The sequence below is a fragment of the Bombus fervidus genome, chromosome 7, assembly GCF_041682495.2.
Source record: "Bombus fervidus isolate BK054 chromosome 7, iyBomFerv1, whole genome shotgun sequence".
NCBI classification, from domain to species: Eukaryota; Metazoa; Arthropoda; class Insecta; order Hymenoptera; family Apidae; genus Bombus; species Bombus fervidus.
The window spans coordinates 10,592,571-10,614,076 of NC_091523.1; the positions used below are offsets into that span (position 1 = coordinate 10,592,571).

At 40.9% G+C, this 21,506-nt stretch overlaps 1 protein-coding gene across 6 annotated transcripts in view; it reads left to right on the forward strand.

The window, feature by feature from the left end:
• LOC139988675 (cell adhesion molecule Dscam2) overlaps positions 1 to 21,506 on the forward strand; it is a 162,990-nt gene that overhangs the window by 47,237 nt on the left and 94,247 nt on the right. For all 6 annotated transcript variants that reach the window (XM_072006345.1, XM_072006347.1, XM_072006350.1 and 3 more), the window contains exon 2: positions 17,145 to 17,465. In XM_072006345.1, coding sequence (XP_071862446.1) covers positions 17,145 to 17,465 — 321 coding nt within the window. The remainder of the gene's footprint in view (positions 1 to 17,144; positions 17,466 to 21,506) is intronic.

A 21,506-nucleotide genomic window follows, 5' to 3' on the forward strand; every position in this document is an offset into this window, starting at 1 on the left:
TTTTTTCAAAGGATCCATCGTAGAATGTGCGCCTCAATTTCCCATTTTAGACCGTGTCAGCCTTTTCCAGGCTAGTCGAAAGTCCTCGTGATAATTTATATCATTGTAAAAAATATGACGTTCTTGTCTTTTTCTTTGGTTCAGAACTTTTTTCATTTCCTTTCCTGCTAGAAAATTTATAGCAGCCTCGGTTAGGTAATAAATGTTTATCAAACACGAGGCAGCCCTATAGAACGGAACCAATTAATTCCTCTTTGCCAGGGTAGGTTTATTCGTGACATGTTTACACGCGTATAGTTTACAACGGCGGTGAAGCCGGGGGTTGAATTTCATTTACGAAAACGCGCGGGCATTCAATGATGCGTGATGCGAAATTATGCGGCGCGGCGATGACCGTAATCACATTATTTTCTATCGTGTTACGAGGCATCGCGTTAAATCGCGCAGTAATGCATCCGCTTAACGAATCTCGCGTTTCCCTCGAATGCACTGAATACACTTTTTTTCCAACACAATAACCGGTAAAGGTTTACGAGTTGCACGTCACTTTGTTTCATTGTATTTTGATCCGTTCGATTCATAGATAATTACTGAAATAGTTTATGAATTCATTGGGACGAAATTCGAGATAAATGGATTTTTATCGGTTTATAGTTTTAAGCGATTTTGCAGTCGATTTAATCCATAAAGTTTCTGTATAAACTATGAAAACAGAATTAAAAGGGATGGCTTGCTGCATGCCATAAACCCGGAGCACCAGTCGTTATATTGCCTGTATTAGGAAGTTTGTATACAGTCTTAACTGCCAAACTTTTCTCAAACGCTTGTCATTTTCAAAAAACATTCTCCACGCTTTTCGTTTCGTTGACCACCTTATCTTTTCGTACGAGCATCTCGCATCTGTCAAATGTTCCATTAGGTTGTATCTTTGAACTGTAGAACACAAATGTTCACGAAGTGTATTTTTATGACACGATATTACATATTTTATACTTGATCGATAATTTAACATATCATTTGGTTAACAATCAATGATCAAACATATTATTTACATGTGAATGTTTCAACAATTATACAAATTAAGAAGGTTTATCTTTTTCAAATCAAAACCATGCGAGTGAATTTATTATAAATCTGGTACTTAATTTCCACTAGAATTGTCAGTCTGAGGTTTTATTTTTGTAACGATTCTCTTATCTATGCGCAATGTTCTGAGAAAGAGGTGATTGTCCCTGACTGTAGATGGTAGTGTTTATTTTGTTTTAAAATTTCATAGGAAAATTCGCATTCCACTATTGCACTACATCATGTTCCTCTTTTCCATGTACGACAGCTGTTACGACGTCGTTTTTCTTCCTCAAATAAAACGCTGTTTTAAAATCAATTCAAGAAAAGCTTACAATATTGCTGATGGCGTTACTTTATTGAGAGAAACGGGATGCACTCGGTATTATATGTAGTATAGCGCACTGCAGCGTAGGCGAGATACAACGTAGACTTGACACGCAATACATCCCTGTGTTGCATAATGCCTGCTCCAAAACTCTTCCTTTTTTTATCATTTTCGTGTTACTTCTCATTATTACAGACCCAGCGGAGAATAAAATTGCAGCAGCGGTGGTAACAAGAATTAAAACTTAATATGACGTACCTCGGTTGTCTCAAAAATACCATTTGGTATAATATGCACGTATTAACAGTGGCTTGTTAACGTTGTATGTTTGAATTAAGTATACGTTTTGTTTAATATACGATCGATTTTATTAGTTAATAAAAGATGGGATGTTATGAATAGGGGATGTTAGTAACATTAAAATTTTGATTATAAAATTACTTGAACATGTGATAATTTATTAATTTTAATGTTTTATTACATTAGTCACATTCTGTCTACGAATAATCGTGATTTAATTAAATTTTTAGAAACGCAAAAGTCTAATAATATCTCGATTTTATTCCCCGATATAAAGCCGTATTAACGTATCTTTTATAAAGGAATAATAAAAAAATGGGCGAATTGTTTTAAATATTCATTCGCGATATACGGTCGCGATCCGTAATTAGCGTTTTGAATCTGAACTTTTAAAAATGTGCAACATTTTAATCCACGATCCGATATCAGATTCGTGATATTCGTATTTACATTGTTCCTTTCCGAATTCTGTAATTAAACCGGAGCTCGCAGAGCTAATAATCGAAAGGAATCGCCGTTAATGGCCACGAAAGGTCGTCGTTTCAGCGGCGGTCGATTCAGCCGGGGCAAAAGTCAAGGGAGGTCATAATATTGTTCGCGAAAAAAAAGTGGTCGGGTGGAAAAAAAAGGATAGACGAAAGAGCAGTAGGAGAAGCTAAGTGCGGTGTTCGCGGTCGGATAGACGAATTAGTTTCAGCGGGTTTTTCGCGTTTGAACGTTCGCCCAGTAACGAGTGGATTTAAGCCGGTCCAGGCCATGGAGAAAGTTCGCGGACACTTCTGCTCGACGAGGAGAGTTGCGAAAGGTCCTCTCGCTGGGAAATCAGTCTCTGACCCCGGCCCAGGGGTGGTTCCGTGTCAGCGAGAGCGAGGCCGAGCGTGCGCTCTCTTGCCTCATCGTTTTAATATTCCAGCGACTATGGTTTTTTTCCCTCCCGATGTTTCCCCTTTCGCAGTTCCGGTCGAAAACGTCGTTTAACTCTCCGATACAAGTGTACGTGGCGGGTAGAAAATTGGCTGCGCGAGCGGTCACCGGCACCGTATGAAAAGCAGCGAACCTGAAAGCGAAATATTTTGGGGGATTAACGTTTGAAGTTTGCGCCGCGGAAATTTTTATGGGTATAAAGCGACACGCTGGCTGCAGGCAAAAATATTTCCCGAATATAAAGCTTTAACTTCCGGCAAATTTTCGTTTTCCACTCCGGTCTACCTATTTTCTTTTTCCCTTTTTTTTTTTTTTTTTTTTTCATTTCCCCGTTCTTCGATGCGTTCAGTACAGCTCGATGATAGATACCAATTAAAATCAGCCGATGAAGGCTGATTGTTCACTCATTCGGCCAACGAGAATACGATTATTATTTTGTTTACGTTTCATGACGGCGGTGGAACATGTGACCGTTTAATACGCGAGTCAACGAGCTGGCACGTGGCTCCTGCGTGCCGGAAATAATGTCAGGGACTGCTTACGCGTTTGTCCCGTGCTCGTTTCGCCGTTGATGGAGCGTCGCGCGACAATTACCCTTTTAACGGCGACACGAGTTTAAAGTTAGTTGTTCGATAGTATTCACGATGATTTTTGGTCATTACAACTGTGTAATGATTAGATCTACCACGGTTCGTTCGTTTCTCAATTTTGTTCGATTACAGGAATGAAATGGAAACACAATTTTTCACGACCCGTGCATCTTGGAAGCAATAGCTTTTAAATAAACCAGTGCCAGGAATGCTGGCATTAAGTATTGATATATCCTTTCTCGACCTAGAATTTTCTTTCCTTTTCTTTCCAAGTTTTCCAATCTCACTGTCCCAATTGCAAAGATTAATATAACGTTCTTTGTGGTTTTAAAATGAAACGCGTTGCGAGGTGAATAATGTACGTATTACAAAGAGCAATCTCGAAATACTTGACGCATTGACATAGACGTCGTCGTATTAGGGGGAATCTAAACAGCAACCGACGCTGTAAATACTGCATTCAGTTCTGATACTCCTTGAATCATGAATGGCTGCGGTATCATCCTTTCTAATCGACCTAATATCGTAAACAGATTTGGCAGCGATCACGCGAGAGCAGCATGATAAGCCTCCCAGCTAGAAATCATGCTGATCGCGGAGACAAGGTAATGAACGGCTAATATGTACAGCCACTCCATGATACGAAATAATTAGTGAGGGATCGCGGTACTTCGGGCCCGGTTAAATCGATGCGTATTGCTGACGCAAGTTATATCGTGTCGAGCGAATATACACCTTCTACTAACATAATGCCGATCATTGTTCGGATTCCGGAAATTGGTGAGTTAATTAATGTCTATTATTCGTAGAAATCGACAAAAATATGATATATTATTATTATAGTATAGTATTATAGCATATTACTAGATAGATGGTAATACTTTGCGTAAAAATAAATAAAGAAGGAAATAAAAAATAAATAGATAACGAGAAGTACAAGATGTTCTTGTTATTATACAACTTTGTTCAGAGTTGTACAATTGGGATTGGAGTGATTCTACGTGAAAAAATGAATCGAAGATATAGGATAAAATTTGTTATATCGTGAGATGTTTTGTGTCTAGACAAAATCGAGTATGAAAATTTATTGACTGAAATACATATTTTATATAATTTATGAAATATATAATAATTATGAAATTATAATTGTAACATGGCCATTAAAATATAATGGGTATAATCAAGAATTAATCTGGCACTTGACAAATTCTCAAATTCGATGTTCTTGTAGAGCGGGCTTCAAATAACAGAATTTTGCTCTAGATTTTCAACTTATCTTTAACATGATAACGTAGATCGACGTTCCGTTGATTGCAATTATATAATACTGTAATTATTGGACCATCCTGCTTAATATTTTCTATTTAAGCTATCAATCTCGAGAGAAACAATTCTGAAAATCTGTCTGGTACACGCGTGTTAATGCTTAATCTGCTGTACGTTTCGCACGGAAACTTACGCCTGCTGCCGGCACTTTTAGCTCTAAGCTGATTGTGAGTGTTGCAGTGATGAAATATTTACACTTAACTGTATTCTAACTTGTAATCCAAAGCGCAGATTATGATTTAGCAAGTTAAATTGCAAATTAAAAATTAATACACGATTACATTCACGATATTACGTCTTCGTAAAAGCAGAAGGTTGATCTCATATTTATTAATTACTGTAGATCTGTATTATTTTTATTTGATATTTCATTTAAACGATTATATAAATAAATATACGACTATTACATACTTCCTAGAATTAAGTTTCTTAATGGCAGGTGTTTGAAATATCGGTAAAAGTCCTTCTACGCGGTAATTTACTAACTGTGTAATAAGCAGTATTAGTAACAATTAATAATTAGTAACATGTTGTAGGTTCGAAACTTCTGTTGAATAATGTTATATCCAATAGCGCAATTATAATCTATAATATATAGGTTTGTGTGTAGAACTTTATTTATTTTATTGCCAAACTTGTGTCTGTGTTATACAAGAAGATTTATCGGTACTAATAACTTGTAATTAACTTTTATAAAATATCTAAGAAATGGGTAGTGATCTTGTTCAGATTTATAAATAGAAACACGACCAGAAACAGAAACCAATCGAGTAATTAATATACATATATGTATATATCAAACTTACAAGATTTGTTTTTCTCGAAATCGACATTTCACATTTAAAAATTGTAATTTACTTTTCTAACTCATTTTTGCACGAACAATCACTGCTTGCACGGTTGAGCCGAAATGGTTGCGACATCCTCTAATGCCGATCATCGTTCGGATTCCGGAATCTGATCGATCAATCAATGTCCATTATATGCTGACATTTATGGACAAAAATAAGATGAAACCGTTTTATAAGGAATTAAATCACATTTACAAGGGTTGGTTTTGCGAATCGATTACTCTCGAATAGAATTTATTTTGATTCAGACGGGCAGAGTCGGCGATTCGAGTTAATTCCGTAGCGCGTGTTCGATTCAATTTATTACGCGGCTTGAATTTTCCACGCGTTCACAAAGGCAGTGAATCGAACATCGAGCACGGATACGAAACACCGTTAACCGAAATCGATGATTCCGCCTTTCAATTACCCTTCTCCTTTCTCCGTGATATCGCTGTAAACGGCTCTCTCACTCTGAATTGGAAAAATTTCCCTTTATGAATTGGAACCAGATAGTCTATCAAAAGGTAAATTCGTATCTTTTGATCGGAATTTTTCACAAGCACCTGTTCACGGTTAAGCGTTTAAAATTCACAGATTACAGATACGTGACAACACAGACGGTTAAAGAGCTCTCGTCATCGAATGTTTCCTTCGACGTGTTTCCCGATGATTTTTCATAACTATCGTCGATAAAAAGCGATGAAAATCGAGCCGATTGTACTCGGGGCTCTGGTAGGACGATCCGCTTCGTTTCAAATCCCATTTAAATTCCCTTCCAATAGGCGCGGAGGGGAGTTTGTCCGTGCGATTCAAATACTCGTTGAATTACCGTTCAACTAAACGGATTTAAAGCTGTAGAAGAAGGCAGGGGGACGAAGACACTCAGACGAAGAGAAAGAGAGAGAGAGAGAGAGAGAGAGAAACAGTTGTGGAGAGATTTCTTCTTTTTTTCAAATTCCACAGAATCGTTTTCCATCGTGCTGCCTATCGCACAACCAGTCTGATATACCATATACACAGTATTTCTCGTCGCGGCCGAATGAAGACAATGAACCGTTTTTCCCTCGTCTTTCTACTTTCTGCTCATTCTGGCCCCGCATTGTTTCATTGAAGGATAAATAATGCGTCCCGCCGGGATCGTTGCGCGGTTTTAATTCAATTCAGGACAAAGGCGAAAGGGAGCTTTTGCGGCCCAGTCGTCATGGAGTAGCTGCTTTTAACGGTGCAACGGTTTGAGAGAACCCGGCTGTTTTGATGCTCGGACGTGGTAGCTTGGTCGACGAGTAGCGCGTTAAGGAAACATCGTCAAGAGTAGAGAGTGCTAGTCAGGGTGGATCGCAAGTTTCAGCATTCCCGCGGATGAGGCGATGTAGGATCGATAATCGAGGGCCAATCCGACAACTTTGGACCAGGTTCGGTTAATAATTCAGCATCGAAAGCAAGATCAGATTTGGCGATTGTTAGGAAAGAGATTAAATTCGTGTTAGCAGTTCGCAAAGGGCAAACTGTAATCCTTATCGGTGGACAGTCAGAGCCTTCGATATAGCTAACTATCGTGTACGTTCTACACGGTAATCACACGACGATAACGCGTTGCTAAATTAAATATTTGCGAAATTCGGGCAAGATGTATGGAATATGCACATATATATATATATTGAACTGGCTCCTCCGTCGGTTTGCCACTGTTTATCTTCTTGAAGGAACTTGCCCGTATAGAAAGCCGCCTTTGTAAGGTCTCTTCCGGCCAAGGAACACCGGTGATCGATCCTTAAGTATTGGCTCGGTGTGCGGTCACTGGCTTGGAACGTTCCCTTGACCACGATTAAGATGGATCGCGATATAGTCGTTCTTAAGGTAGGTTCTACTGTTGCCTTTACGTTTTCGCTTCTAAGAACATTGCGGTTATTTGTCTATCATTGAATGATCGTAACGCATGAACTAAAAGAAAGTAACAATAATAATAATGAACTAAAAAATGAGGAATTTGCATTAGAGTTAAAACAAACTGACCGACTTTCGTTTCTGGGAATGTTTATGCATGTATTTAAATTTAACTTGCGGGAGGAATTTACTCAGAGTCGAATAAAATGAGCGGAAATGCGCGAAATAAACTGGGGCCGAATTAAGCCGTAATGCTAGCAACGAAGAACATATCTCGAGTTCCTAATTCGTAACGTTACTTACAATTAAACGAACGAGCAAGCTGCGTGAAATCCGCCGACGAAAGCTCATGAGTGTTTTAATGGACGAATTTTTCTCTGCTCTTTTTATATCTTACGATATAGTCGCATTTAATTGTTTCTTGTACAGAAAGGCGATCGAAATTCGCTCAGTCTGCCGCAAAACAATGCAGCTGCAAACACGTAGGCTGGCAATACGCGTTTCCGTGTTGCGTGGTTGTCCAATGAGCGGGGACGCGATGTCACGAGGCCAAAACGCGGCCCATCGGGATAGATTCCCGACCTGTACGTTCCTGTAATTTCATTAGCAATTGAAATTCCTTCGCGAGCAGGAGTTGCGTGCGCGAACGATTTGCGCCGCGGATCTGATGCTATTTTATATTTGAATATTTCGACGTTCGGAACGATTCCAGACCTCGTTAAGATGGTAATACGAGCATCAAACTGGCGCACATAAATTTGCCATACTTTTCGGCCTGACTAGAACGAAATTGAGGATGCCGGAGGGGGATGGTAGTTGGAAGTAGAGGATGGAGGAGGCTGTGAAACACGGTAACCTCGTAACCGCTGCTTTCCTGAATATTAATGCCACGAAACTCGGCGCAGTTTACGTTATCGTTGTATCAACGAGCGGAATATTCAGCCTGTATCTTCAGCCGGTCCTATTAGTTTTCAATCTAAACGTCCTTGTACGAGCTCGTTGTAACATCCGGCGTCTTAGAATTGGGTTGCGTTCTAGATTAGGATGAATATTTGGTCTCGAGAGTGCGAACTACGTCGAATTTTATCTATCAAGAGATGTAGGAAGTCGTGGAAGGAGAATTCTTGAAATTCTTCGTATATAAATAATCGCAAAAAGTACTTGAATGTCGCTTCTTCATGGAGATTTTAAGAGCGGAAATATCGGCGAAATATGTATAATCGGAAAATTGTTACGCGCGTATCCTCCAGGGAGTTGGTCGGGAAAAAATGTAAAAACTTAAAATAACATATTTCAAATAATATCGAACAAGAAAACGGAGAAGAGAAAGGAATAAAAGATGTGTGCATAGAGTGCGCAAAGAGTATAGGCAATACCTAGTAATTGGTAATACACTCAAGTAGGTATGGAGCTAGGGAGTGGATCTGTGCGAAACAGTAGATGGAATATATAAAATACATACAACTTTTTATATGATACTTCGTTTTTACAATTTCGGGTTTGAAAAGTCGCGAAACATGTTTGAGTGTGGCTAATATCTAATTCGAGAGATTACTCTATGTGCGCACATTTTAAAATACGTAAAAAGTTTAATATGATTTTTAAATATAATTCCTACGTTTCACTTTTCTGATTTTAATTCGAGCTGGACTTAAATTTGTATTTTATTCCATCTTTTACTTTTAGTTTATAAAGCAGATCTTTCGTATCGAAACATAACTTCAAAGAACCATATCAATGTAGACATATTATTATTATTTACGAAAATTTATAATTACAGCTGAATTATGAATAGTTTTTAAATTTAATCTATTAAGTATGAATTGTTAGATGATGAAATGTTAGATGCGGTTCGGGCTATAAAGACTTAAGATCTCGTTTTCAAGAAAATTGAATTTGCACATATTTAATCAAGAATTACCTCGGTGCACGCGTACACAACAGATTTTCAAATTTTATTAGGTTCGTAAAGTTCGTAGCAAAGTTTGTACTTGAGCCTTTCGCCGATGAATTCTTTAAAGCAGAGCTTGCAAGCTTCTGCAGTATTCCGTTCCTCGCCATGAAAACAATGTTTAGCAAAGTCTTAAAAAGATTAGGATATGAATAAAACGTTCTCTTTTCCCTCCAATTGATGCATTTAACATCGAACAGTATTTTGCAAAATTGCGTGGCAAATAATTTTCTGCAAATTGTACAAAATACAATACGCGGAACACGATAAAATAAATCGACCGTTAAAAACGTTATGAACTTAATTCAATAATTCCTCAAAAACGAAGTGCCAAATAAATAAATGTTCAATATGTTTGATATATTTTTCCGCGCGGAATAACATTCGATTGTATCGCTAATTACGAGATACCCTATATATACTATCAAGAAAACTATCAGAGGCGTGGTTTTAATCTGGGCTCAGATTCTATGAATCGATCGAACAAAGTAATTGCAGTGAAATTAATTCGTATAACATCGTGTAGGCAGGCCGAAGGGTACAGACCATTAAATACGCGCGCGCGTTGGCGGATGCAGTAACGCGAAATAGCGGAAGCGATGGCGAAACGTTGCATCGCGTCGTGTTGTAAGTTGCGTGCGCTTCGAGACTTGTTCATCCCCAGCCTCCCATGGAAGCCGTTGCTAATGGAGTACAACGAATTAGTGCTAATTAACGGGGCACTGCATGGCACGTGACTCTGCGTCACGTGACAAATCCCGGGGATTTCCCCCCCAGCTTAGGTAACCAAGAAGTTCTGCCATCGCAATTAGGGTAATATATTTGTTACTCAGACTGATGGGAACGGACGTCCAACGCATCCTTGCACTTAACACGCGTGCCGTAAACATTGAATAACACGCACTATGTAAACGGCCTTAACGTTGAAAACGTTACCATAAGGCGTGAATGCATTTTGGTGAGGATCGAATATTAAAACACATATTTTTTACACCGTAGTCATACAGTGACATAAGCGAAGTCAGACAGATTCTACGTCCGAGAGACTTCGAATTTATTTAATTTTCAACTAGATATAAGTACATAATCGACAGAATGTTATTCTACGCACGAAAATAAGTTGACAAAAGGAGATACTTGTGGATGGTATATATATATAGTTAATTGAAGGTGAAGCAATTTAAAATGGTAGCTATAAAAAGGAGGAAGTTTAACTTGGTTAGTTTGGAGGTCTCGGAATCTCTTTAAGGTCAACCTTGGAAAATTTCACCTAAACCCAGCGAAAGTACTTTTTGGAACCAGACCTTTAAATTTAGCTTCGGAAAAGATATAGATGACAGTAGAAGCTCCCTGTTTCAAAAGAAACATAGAAGTTAAAAACAAACTACATAGGAAAGGATCGGTCCTCGAGTCTCGAACATTCTCGTAATTTAAAAGAATCCCATTCCACCGAGATATATTCCGCGGAAATACGGATAGGTAAAACAGCGAAGCTTTACCTAGGCCAGGCGTGCTCGCTCGCAGGTTATACACGACGGATCTGAGCGATTTCTCCTCAGAGATGAAATCCTCGCAGGAAGCAAAGAATTTTAAATATTCCCAGCGATAGTATTCGCGTTAAGAATACCAAGGTAGAAGAACTCAGACAACTCGGTAGGTTCAACGTCGAGCTCTTTGGTCGGTGTACCGTGATAGCCGGAGCATAACTCGGAGCACAGGCCCGTCCCGAAATTATTCGTAATCTTTGAAGAGGCGACTCCTAGGAGGATTGAAAGTTGGGTGGCGCTCAGGTTTGAGCGGTAGCTGAGCGTTCAGGAGGCACAAGAGTGGCAGAAGAAGAGCAAACGAGAAAGATAGAGAGAGATGAGAAAGTTTTGCGATGACGATCGGTGCTAGAAAGGAGATCTCGCATTCCCAACCTCTCCCCTTGCACTGGCAGCACCACCGGCATCAACCCTCGCAGCCTGCACGCCCAAACAATGGAAACAATACATTGAAATGAGAAAGTTGGTTTGCATTGTCGGACAAGAGGACGCGGCGTGCAAGGGGGAGACCGCCTCGCGTCTGTCTGTCTTCTAACCGCGTCCCTTTCTCTCTCCATCTCGCTCTTTCTCACTCTTTTTCTCTATTTACCGCGCTCGTTTCTCCCTTCGCGTCTCTACCTTTTACCCTTTGTGCCTGTGGGCTACGTACGTGTGCCCGATTCCACTCTCTTCTCTTCTCTCTTTTTCCCTCCCTTTTCGCTTTCTTCCATCTCCTACTCTATGTTTTCCGCGCCTCCTTTTTTTCCCCTCCGCGAAGAGACGGCATCCCCGTCTCGTTTTCCATCGGCCGACTGAAAGAAAGGATTGTAAACCGCCGGATGAGCCGCGGATTCCGGAATGGGGACTGCTCTATTCAACGGTTTTCTCCGGGTGTCGCAAGAGCGCGCGCGCGCGCGCGAGGAAACCGTGAATGAACAGCGTGCTCACTGGAATGCAAGCATCAGCAATTAGTCGTGGGGGTTATCTCTTCCTCTCCCAGAGCGCATTTTAATAAGTTAATCGGGTCGTCTCTCCCTTAGGTATCTCAACGACGACGTTGTCCGCATGCCAGCCCGCGTTCTCGTTCGTTCGACTAGGGGGACTCGTTCGCCGAGTGGTTAGAATTTTTAAGATGTTTTCCTGTCGCCAGCATTCGAGTGGAGATACTTTTAGACAATAAACCGCTCGGGAACAATACCGGCCGATACAATAACCGCATGTATCACGAGCGAATACATTCGGCCGACGCGGCTTTTTAAGTGCGCCATTCACGATACGATACGATACGCGCGTTTTCACGAACATATACTTGATCGTTCCTGATATATTTCACCGCGACAACAACCGTGAAATTATAGCTATTTCTCGTCGGCTGCTGCACACCAGAGATAAAAAGTTGCGCCCATGTAAATCACGGGACAAGTTACGAGTGTGTCATAGACGGCCGCGTTTATTTGGATGCTTGAAACATTATCATTAGGTACAATTTCGGGATTTTCGTCGGATGAGTTCTCATTCGACTCGATTTTTGGTTACGTCGAAAACGATCGTCCAGTCGAGCTGCTATAAAACTCACAGTCGCGAATTTTTCGGCCAATCGATTCTCGTCGTTGGGTGCGTCGCGATTACTGAAATTTACGCAGTGCCAATTTGAGGGACAAAATACTGCAAGTCACCCCGGCTGATCGTTCATATTTTATCGTCGTACGTCAGCCTCGCGATCCATTTTTTAGCGCGGTCGGGATAACGTTTAATTTTAATTCGGTTGCTGTAGCTTTGACAAGCGTTTGCGCCACCTCTCCTTCAGCGTTCACCAGACGGAAAGCGAAACGAAGGATGGCGAAAAAAAAAACGGGTAAAAAAAATTCGTAGCCGGGAAGGTGGCAGAGAAACTTTTGATCGCGAGCCATTAATAACATGCCGCGAGCGCGAAATCTTGGGTTGGGCCTTAAAGCTTTTGGCAATAGAGTGGTCATTCGAGCATGTTTAAAGAAGAATCAGGAAGAAACGTAGAGGGATGATGGAAAAGCACATGAAGAAGTATATGGATGAGGATATGGAGAGGGATATGGAGGGGATGTGACTGGCCTCCGAGAGATGTTGACGCAAAGCATTACGCAGATGGTCGATGGACGGTTACGTCTCGTCTCTCGAACAGCTAGCGAAGAAACAGAAGTGTACAACTTCAGAGGAGCCCTCCCGATGACGTTGAGGGTTGACTAAGGTTAGGCCACTCAACGTATCGTGTACAACTCAATGGGGTGGTGAACGCACAAACATTCACATACGTGCCTGAGAGTGTAATACAGACGCGCGTCTGCAACGGGCCCAGCCCTTTTCTCTACTGTTGCAGCCGTATCACCGAGTACATCACGAAGAGGGTAGTACTCGAGTACCTGCTGGCAGGCCTGGTTGTACGGGACATACAGAAGGGATGGGGTTTCGCTTCTCCTCCTCGTTCATTCTATCCTCCTCTTTCCGTCGCCGTCTATTGTTTAGTTATTCTGATGAGCCAGTGCATCTCAAATACACTCGAGCGAGCCATTATATCGGAGAACACATCGCTTCCTTTTGCGAGCCGGCCACGTGCACGAGCCATCTACCCCTCTCTTCGTGTCTTTACTCCGTCGTTCGTGTTGTCGTTACTCGTCGCGCCGATCCGGACATTTTGATATGGCGCGCCGTTAATTGGACGCAACCGCGAAGATAAATCGGAAGCGTGCGTGCCACGGTTCAAAGGCCCCACCTTGCTTTCACATGACATCCAGTTCACTTGGTGGAAGGACCTCGTTGATTCTTCGCTGTAAACGATTCCTTTCTGGGATGGAGAGTACTAACCATGAGAGTTGTATGCAAAGAAGATGGAGAATTCGACGGTATGTGAGTTCCCCGCTGTTGCATAATTCTTTCTATATACATATATGTATAGTTTCTATGTACATAATAATACCGCCAACGTGTGTACGAAGATTCCCGTCTCTTTTTGTCCTGGTTTTCTCTCCGACCGGCCGCTGCTCCTCTTTCTCCTCTATTACTCCTTTTGTTCGTCTATTTTATTCGGGTAAAAGCTGGAACGGTGAATAGGCACGGAGGAAACGCTTTTTATTCGATCAAAAGCTTGTTTTCACCTGTTAGCGCGTGATTATCCGCTATTATTCGAAATTGAAAATACTACTTCGACGAGAGCGGGCTATTCCGATTTCTCTCTCTTTATTATTATTCTTTTTTTTTTTTTTTTATTTTCTATCCAACCCAGGGAGGGAAAATGGAATAGCCGTGATACTAGATTCTCTCAATGTTAATCCGGATTATGAGTCCCGCGACGGACGGCACGCGGGCTGAGCTTGAGAATGGAACAACAAAAAACGGAGGAAGGCGAATATGGAAATTTCTCGTAAACTTCAATTTCCATAGGGTTCTTCACTCGTACAATTTCTACTCGTTTCCATTGTACACCTAATTTAACTTTCCGCGCTCTAGCCGATTTCTTCTTGTTTTACCTCTCTTTATAAAGAATCGGCTACTTTGGTATCTTGTAACGAAGCGAAAAGGCAGGAACATCCGTCGGTATTTCAATTCGTTTCCTGATATTCGGTGTCATGATATGGTATGGTACCGCTTGGCGGCCTGTAACGTTGCAGCCAGCGTACGTTTAATCAAACGTCGAATTACGAAAGGGGAACACACGGGATGGCGTGGCGGAAAGCTGAGGGATGACGCATCGAAGGGTGGGGGATAATATGGGTTTGGTCGACGTGCGTCTGACGTTATAGGAAATTAAGTTACCTTTATGACGTGAAATGGACTTCTCGGGACGGAAAATATAGAGTTACGCTCATGACGGGGCGAGCTTTACTCTTTCTCTTCGGAGAAAAATTGTTGCACGAGTTCCAAGGGGATCTAGGTCATAAGGTATTATCGTCTACATGGAAAAGGGAAGTCTTAGGAAGAAGGAACGGCGGAGGTTAAAGAAATCATGGGAAAGAACAGTGACTAGAGGTGATTCTTAACACGAATTATACGGCTCTCACGAAATATGATACAATTCCTTCTTTGTTAGGAAAGATAGCGCGAACAATTTTCACGATCATAGCGCAGTTCGTACACTTGCGAACGCATCTTGAGAAGAAACCGAGCAGAGAAAACAGTTTCGCGAGGCCGGTGAAAATTCCTCGTTGTTTGAGAAGTCTCGTGGCTTTCACGGATAAGGATTGTCGTGTCGCAGACCGCAAGCTTCGTCTGAAGCTCCCGTGTCGAGGAGCAGTTAATTAACGCTGACTTCTCGCGGAGAGATTTTAAACGGAAAGAAATTTCAAGAGGAGAGATATTCATTATCTTTGCGTCGATCGTGAATTAGAATATCCCCTGCGAACCTTTCACGTGGCCGATTTTATCGTATGTCATTGAAATAATTCTTAATTATTTGAATCTTTCTATTATTTTATATTATTTTAATCTATGGTCTTTGAATTTTTGTTTTACTCGCATTAAGAGAAATTGTAACGTATAATTGGAATAAGGAACTACATATATTAGTAACGATTTTTTATACTTTCCTCAGTAGGAAAAATGTTGTTTTTGCCAAATTAACAATACGATTAATTTTTACGATTAATTTTATCACAAAAAAATACAGTACCTATGGAGAATATACCATTCTATTTGTTTGTTAAAACATTTACGTGCTAATTAATTAGGTCTAAGTGTATTAAATTTGATAACACTTGATTAGTACGTTCGTATGACTACAAAAATTTGGTACGCATCCATCTGACACTATGAACTAAAAGTACTATTCAATGACTTGTTAAACAACAATATTACATATACATAACAGCGAGCATGGAGGTGTTAACTTCTGTCAATCTACTTAATTTCTCTCTGCGTATACAATGTGCAAAGAGAGTAATGTATCTTTTTTTGAATCATCGGAGAGCAAACGCGCGCATCGAACATTATTAACTAAAATGTAACGCCACACATGGCGAAGCAAGCGAACCCTATTCGATGCACGTTCCTCTGGGTATTCAGCGTAGTTCGTTGGGCCGGCTTCCAGATGGGCAATGTTGGACGGAATGCGGAATACATCCAAGCGGACCGGCATTCCTACTTAAATCAACATAACTCGGGTGATGAATGGTTAACAGGCTTCGCGGGGGACGCAATGCGCTCCATTTATGGAAGCTATTACGGCCGAATTTCAGCGTTAAATGTGTGATTTATGGCCACCCGTATTATCTTCGTTCATGTCCCGTCGACGATACAGTGCAGCCCCTCCCCTTTAGCCGCCCCTGCGTTGCCTCTCATCGCCACTGCTACGTTTCGCTCCCTACATTTCTGAAAATTACTTTGAACTCGGCTAGCCGAGCGAAAAAATTCATCAACCGGTGTCCACGCGCTGTGACCATGATTAATGTTCTTCTAACTGCCGATTGAAACAGTAAGGAAAATTTATTTTGATCCACGCGAGAGTATTTGAATGAATCGCGCTGCCAGACAGTCCCGAATTTATGGTCGAATTGCTAATCGCGTTTCAATAAAATCCATTCGAAACTCTTCGATTTGCAATACAGCAAGATCGTTAACGAGACTTCAATACGGTTTTGTTTCAGATAATTTCAGATTTTCTAAAGCAATCGTTGAATCATTCATAGGGCTATTTTGAAACAATAGATAGTTAGGAAGACAACTAAATATTTGATTTATACAAATTATTGAAGCAACATGATTTTTATTATATATGTAATCCACGTACAAATATATAGCACACTTTCGCAGCGAAACTTTCTCAAGCTAAAACATTACTGTTTATAATCTACATGATAGACCTTCTTATTCATTCTACTACTTTTGATGAAAATAAAATTGAATAGCAATTTTTACATTATTAACGTCGCTATAGAAACGTCGGTAGAATACGAAACGTTAAAGAGAAAAGGAAATAGCGTTTTCTTCCAGACAATTCCCCTAGATACGATACAATTGTAATCTTATTCAGCTGCGAAATATCACATTATACAATACTATCTACTTTAGCTATACTTTAACACTTCACCCTTTCTATTCCTTATTTTCATTATTTCCATCCTATATCATATTTCTACGGATTTTTCATTTCCCTAAATACCCTACTACCTTGGGAAACGATTTAATACGACTAAAATGTCCGTAGACTTAATTACAATTCACATAGAATATTATGCTAATCCTCTCAAAAGCGGCAGAATGCGAGGAACTCGCATACGAACGGAAAGTGTCGGTCTGGCAACAAAAAGCCACGCAAAAGTCCCTATGAAAGGTATGCTAGGAAGAGGTGTAACCAGAGAGTAGAGGGAATGGCAGGGAGATGGGTTGGGTAAGGGAGGGTAGCCAAAGAGAATCTGTGGCTCATTATGACGATACCTGTCCCGTTTGTTGCAGGTTGCGACGCCTCGTACGAGATGCAGGGACCGAGCTTCGTGTCGGAACCGCCATCGCGGGTGGAATTCACGAACGTGAACGGCGGCAGAGTGGACTGCATAGTGAGAGGAAATCCGGCACCTACCGTCGACTGGCTGGCAGCAGACGGTGGCAGTATAACGAGTATCCCTGGAATCAGACACGTCCTTGGCAACGGGACGATCCACTTTCCTGGCTTCGAGGCCGAGGTCTTCCGACAGGACGTCCACTGGGCTATTTATAAGTGTTCCGCCGTCAACAGCGTCGGTGCCATCGTTAGCAGAGACGTCACTGTCAGAGCAGGCACGCGAAACTTCTTGCTCGTTATCTGCATTATGTTGTCTGCCTGGTATACCGCTTGCTTTCTCCTCTATCTCTCTTCCTATTCCGTTGCTCTATTGCTATCCTTGTTCAACGACTCTCGACTTTTGTTCAATTCCCGTATAAAGATCGCGGGGTTAAAACATGATAAGTCACATTTTCTATCTTCTTTTTCTTTTTTTTTTTTTTATATATATATATATAAGGAAGCAGTTCTAAATTTCAGTTCGTTGTTAATTAATCCAATGTTACCAAAATTGTTTTTTTATTTGTTTTCGAACATTCGGAGTTCCTTTGCAATTTTCAAAATATCTGCTTGTCATTTATATTAACATATTGCTTGTCTTAATAACAATTAAATTATTGTCTTATCGTGTACTAGTCATATGTTTCTGCTGTGATGGTAATATCACATCCACCCTGAGAAGAAAAGGAAGATCGTTTCCATTTCATGAAACCGCTCGTTATTTTGATCGATCGTGCATCAGTATGTCGTCATGGAAATATTCATTTCCCTTCATGCCGCTTTTTTCGGCCGTAGTTTCTCCGGTAAGGGCGCATCCTTGAGACTTCGTTTAGGGAGAAAAGTTTGATGGCAGTGGAACTAGGGGAGGAATCTGCCATGCGTTCAACGAGACCCTTTGCGGCGCTCGTTTCACATTAAATATCCTTGCGCTTGTGGCCGTGCAAACCGAACGCAGCTAGCAGCAGTTCCGTTCTTAGACGGAATAATTCATCCTTTCGATCGGAAGATGGTACGTCTTCGACGCTATGAAATATTTATTCCCATCGGGATCGTGATTTGCTTCGCGTCGTCGCTGGCTTTGATACACCTGCGCGCCCTCCATTCCGGAATTGGCGTGACTCTGGCACTAGGAGATGAGCGGAATACGATTCATCGTGGGTAGTTCGTCGGTCGAATCTCATTTGATGACATTTAAAAAAGATGTTTCCCTTCGGTTCAAGAAGTCCAACTTCTTTCTTTCGCGTAATGGCTCCACGAGAGACATTCGTCGATCGATAGAATTGTTCGAATTTCCCTCGACGAACCGCGGCTATAAAAATAAAAACCTGTCTTATCGGGACTCACCCTCGACGCGGTGGCATCGTTTCCGTTTTACGGATAAGCCCGTCGCTCGTTTGCGAACGGAGAATATATTCACGGTCGCTGGTTGTTTCCTCCGGCTGTTTTATCGGACGTTCCTCAAAAACCGGAATCCGTGACAAGATCCATGGGCGATGTGGAAGAAAGGGTTGGGAGTTAGGAAGATAGAACGAGGTGTCTCCGTCTTAAAAATAGAGTTTCCTCCGGGTCAACGAACCGGAAGATATCTTATCGACCTAATATGCCCGTAAATCATCGTCGCGTGAACGTAGCCCACACCTTTTCACATTCATACCTCTGCCGCGTCAGCTTCTGCTCTCCGCGTCACCGCGACTTTCCTCTCCGAATCCGCTGGTTCCTTTCCGACTCGATCAACTTCGCTGACTCTGTTCTTCCCCGGCGAGAAAAGTCTTTCCTCCAACACGATAGATAAGTGTATTCCTCGGAGCAAAACGGATATGATTAGCCAGCGCTGCATACCCGTTTGATCGTGAATCGCCTAACAACAATGGAGGTTTCCTTTCCGCTTTCCAGTATTCTTTTCCTAACTATGCTCTAACTATATCCATCTGTGATCGAAAACACGTACGTTTCGTGCATTCGTAGAACGTGTCGCTGGGAGAATGATTTTATAGGGGCTCGTTCGACCGTCGCTTCCGCATCCTTCGTGAAATAATGAGGGTAACTAGGTTGATAAAGGGGCATCGAGGAGGGAAGCTCGTGTTCGACGATTGCCCCTTAACGGCTGTCTCGAATAGATCACCATGTTACTATCGTTGGTTGTTTAACCAACATCGAATTCTGTATTTTCACGAAGAGCAAATATTGTCGCTTTTCAAATACATTGCTGCGATTTTCATTGTTCTCTCTATATTTTTTATCCACCGGTCGATCGATATTCTTTAAGCGAATGTTTTTCTTCATTTTTCTTTTTTTCTTCTTTAACATCGGTACAATGTTTCACCAGGAACGACCGCTGTATGAAGTCATATTATTCGAGAAATAATTTCGAGGCTACAAGACGAGCCGTTTAAACCATATCGTCACAATGTAGCAGACGTCTCGCGGACTTAACGCACACAGGCTCGTTCCTTTGCGCGGGCTTTAACCTGTCGTATTTTTTGTTTCCATTCTTCTTTAACGAACTATTTAAAGTGCCATCCCCGTGGCACGAGCCAAAGAAGTTAATTAAAGTCCTTGAAAGGGGTAATTACATCCCAGTAAGAAACACTCTGACCTGGTCCTCGGTAATAATATAAAAATTACTTTCCGCGTCTTTTATACCGTTTGGGACTACAAAGTGATTGCGTTCTACGTTCTCCTACAACCAGAAAAATACCCATCCTGTTGTTTCACGAAGAGACAAAGGTAATTTCTTGCGATGGACTAAAGGAGACGAAAGCTGAAAAGCCAAAAAAAAAAAAAGAAAAAGAAAAATTGCGAAACCAAATGAATATCGGTGATGATAAAGAACTGGATCCTCGAAGATTGGAAGTTTGTTGCAATCTCGGAGAAGATGTCGTTTAATATCGGCTTTTCACGGAACGCGCCGCGAGAATATCGCCATGAAGGAAGCTTGGGGCGAGTTTAACGACGTTTGTAGAAAAACAACGGGCCACAGCCGTATTGTTTGCCGCGGCAACGTAGCGACGCCGCGACGTGGCGCTTTTCAACTCGACTGCGACGCATTTGAGACGGGGGCCCGATTCCAGTAAGACGTCTGTTTTCTTCCATTTACTCGGCACAATGTGTACAGGGAGTTATTCTTCTTGTAAATTTCGTTGCTCTACTTTAATTTCGTGGCGCAGCGACGATGGCAGTGGTGCCGCCGCGTCGCGGTAATGAGAAATCTCGACGACCGCCTCTAGCGTAAATACCGCACGCATTCGCCCCGCGTAATGTTTACTCGTTCGAGCTTTTATTCTGTTCGGTCTTTAAACGCGGTGCTTGATTAAGATACGCTACGTTTATCGACATGGATATGTCGCTGGAATTACTTCCGACGTGCTTCTTAAAGGCGTGAACAAGAATAGACGACAACGTTTCGATCAAATAGTTACAGACGAGTCTCTCGTGTCGAAACAGACGATTATGTTGTGTTATATGGTTGAAATTGAGTTGGTCGAATATATTAGGCTATATATTATATCTTCTCGCCTTTCGTTGCAATTTTATTGAAATGCGATGTATTTTCATAAAATAATAATGATGTAATGAATAACGTACGACGTTTTCGATTATTTCGTGTGTGAAATAGCTTCGGTTCTAAAGATTATTCATCTTTAACAGTAAATGGATTTATTCAAGTGGTTTCCTCGTATAAAGTTTCTTCAAGTTCGTATTTTTATAATACGCTAATTAATAACTTAATAATTTATTTCATTAATAATCAGTGATCAGACATATAATACTTTGCATTTTATCTTTGGTTAATAATATAACATTTCATTTAATTACTAATGAATAACCAAACATAGTACATATTTACATTTTATTATTTATCAATAATTTCACATTTTATTCAATTAATGATCAGTGGCCAAACATATTATTTACATATTGTTATTGATAAATAATGTAACGTTTTATTTATTTAATAATCAATGATCAAACGTATTATTTGCAGTGAATGGAAGTTTTGTTATTTGCAAAAATTAAGGAGATTTACATTTTACGATTAAAGAAATGTGAACAGACTTAATGTTCAATTTAGTAATACTTACTCTCGGTGAATTTCTAGAGAACGGGAACGAGCAGAATACACGCGTTTTATGGTTCGCGAACATTCCTCACTGATAAACGGAAAACGTCCACGGAATTTCTGCTTTGCTACTCTCTTCGAGATCGTATAAGATACTCTGTGCCATATTCGACATGCTCGTAACAAGACGCTTAAAGTAATCTTATTATCGTAACTG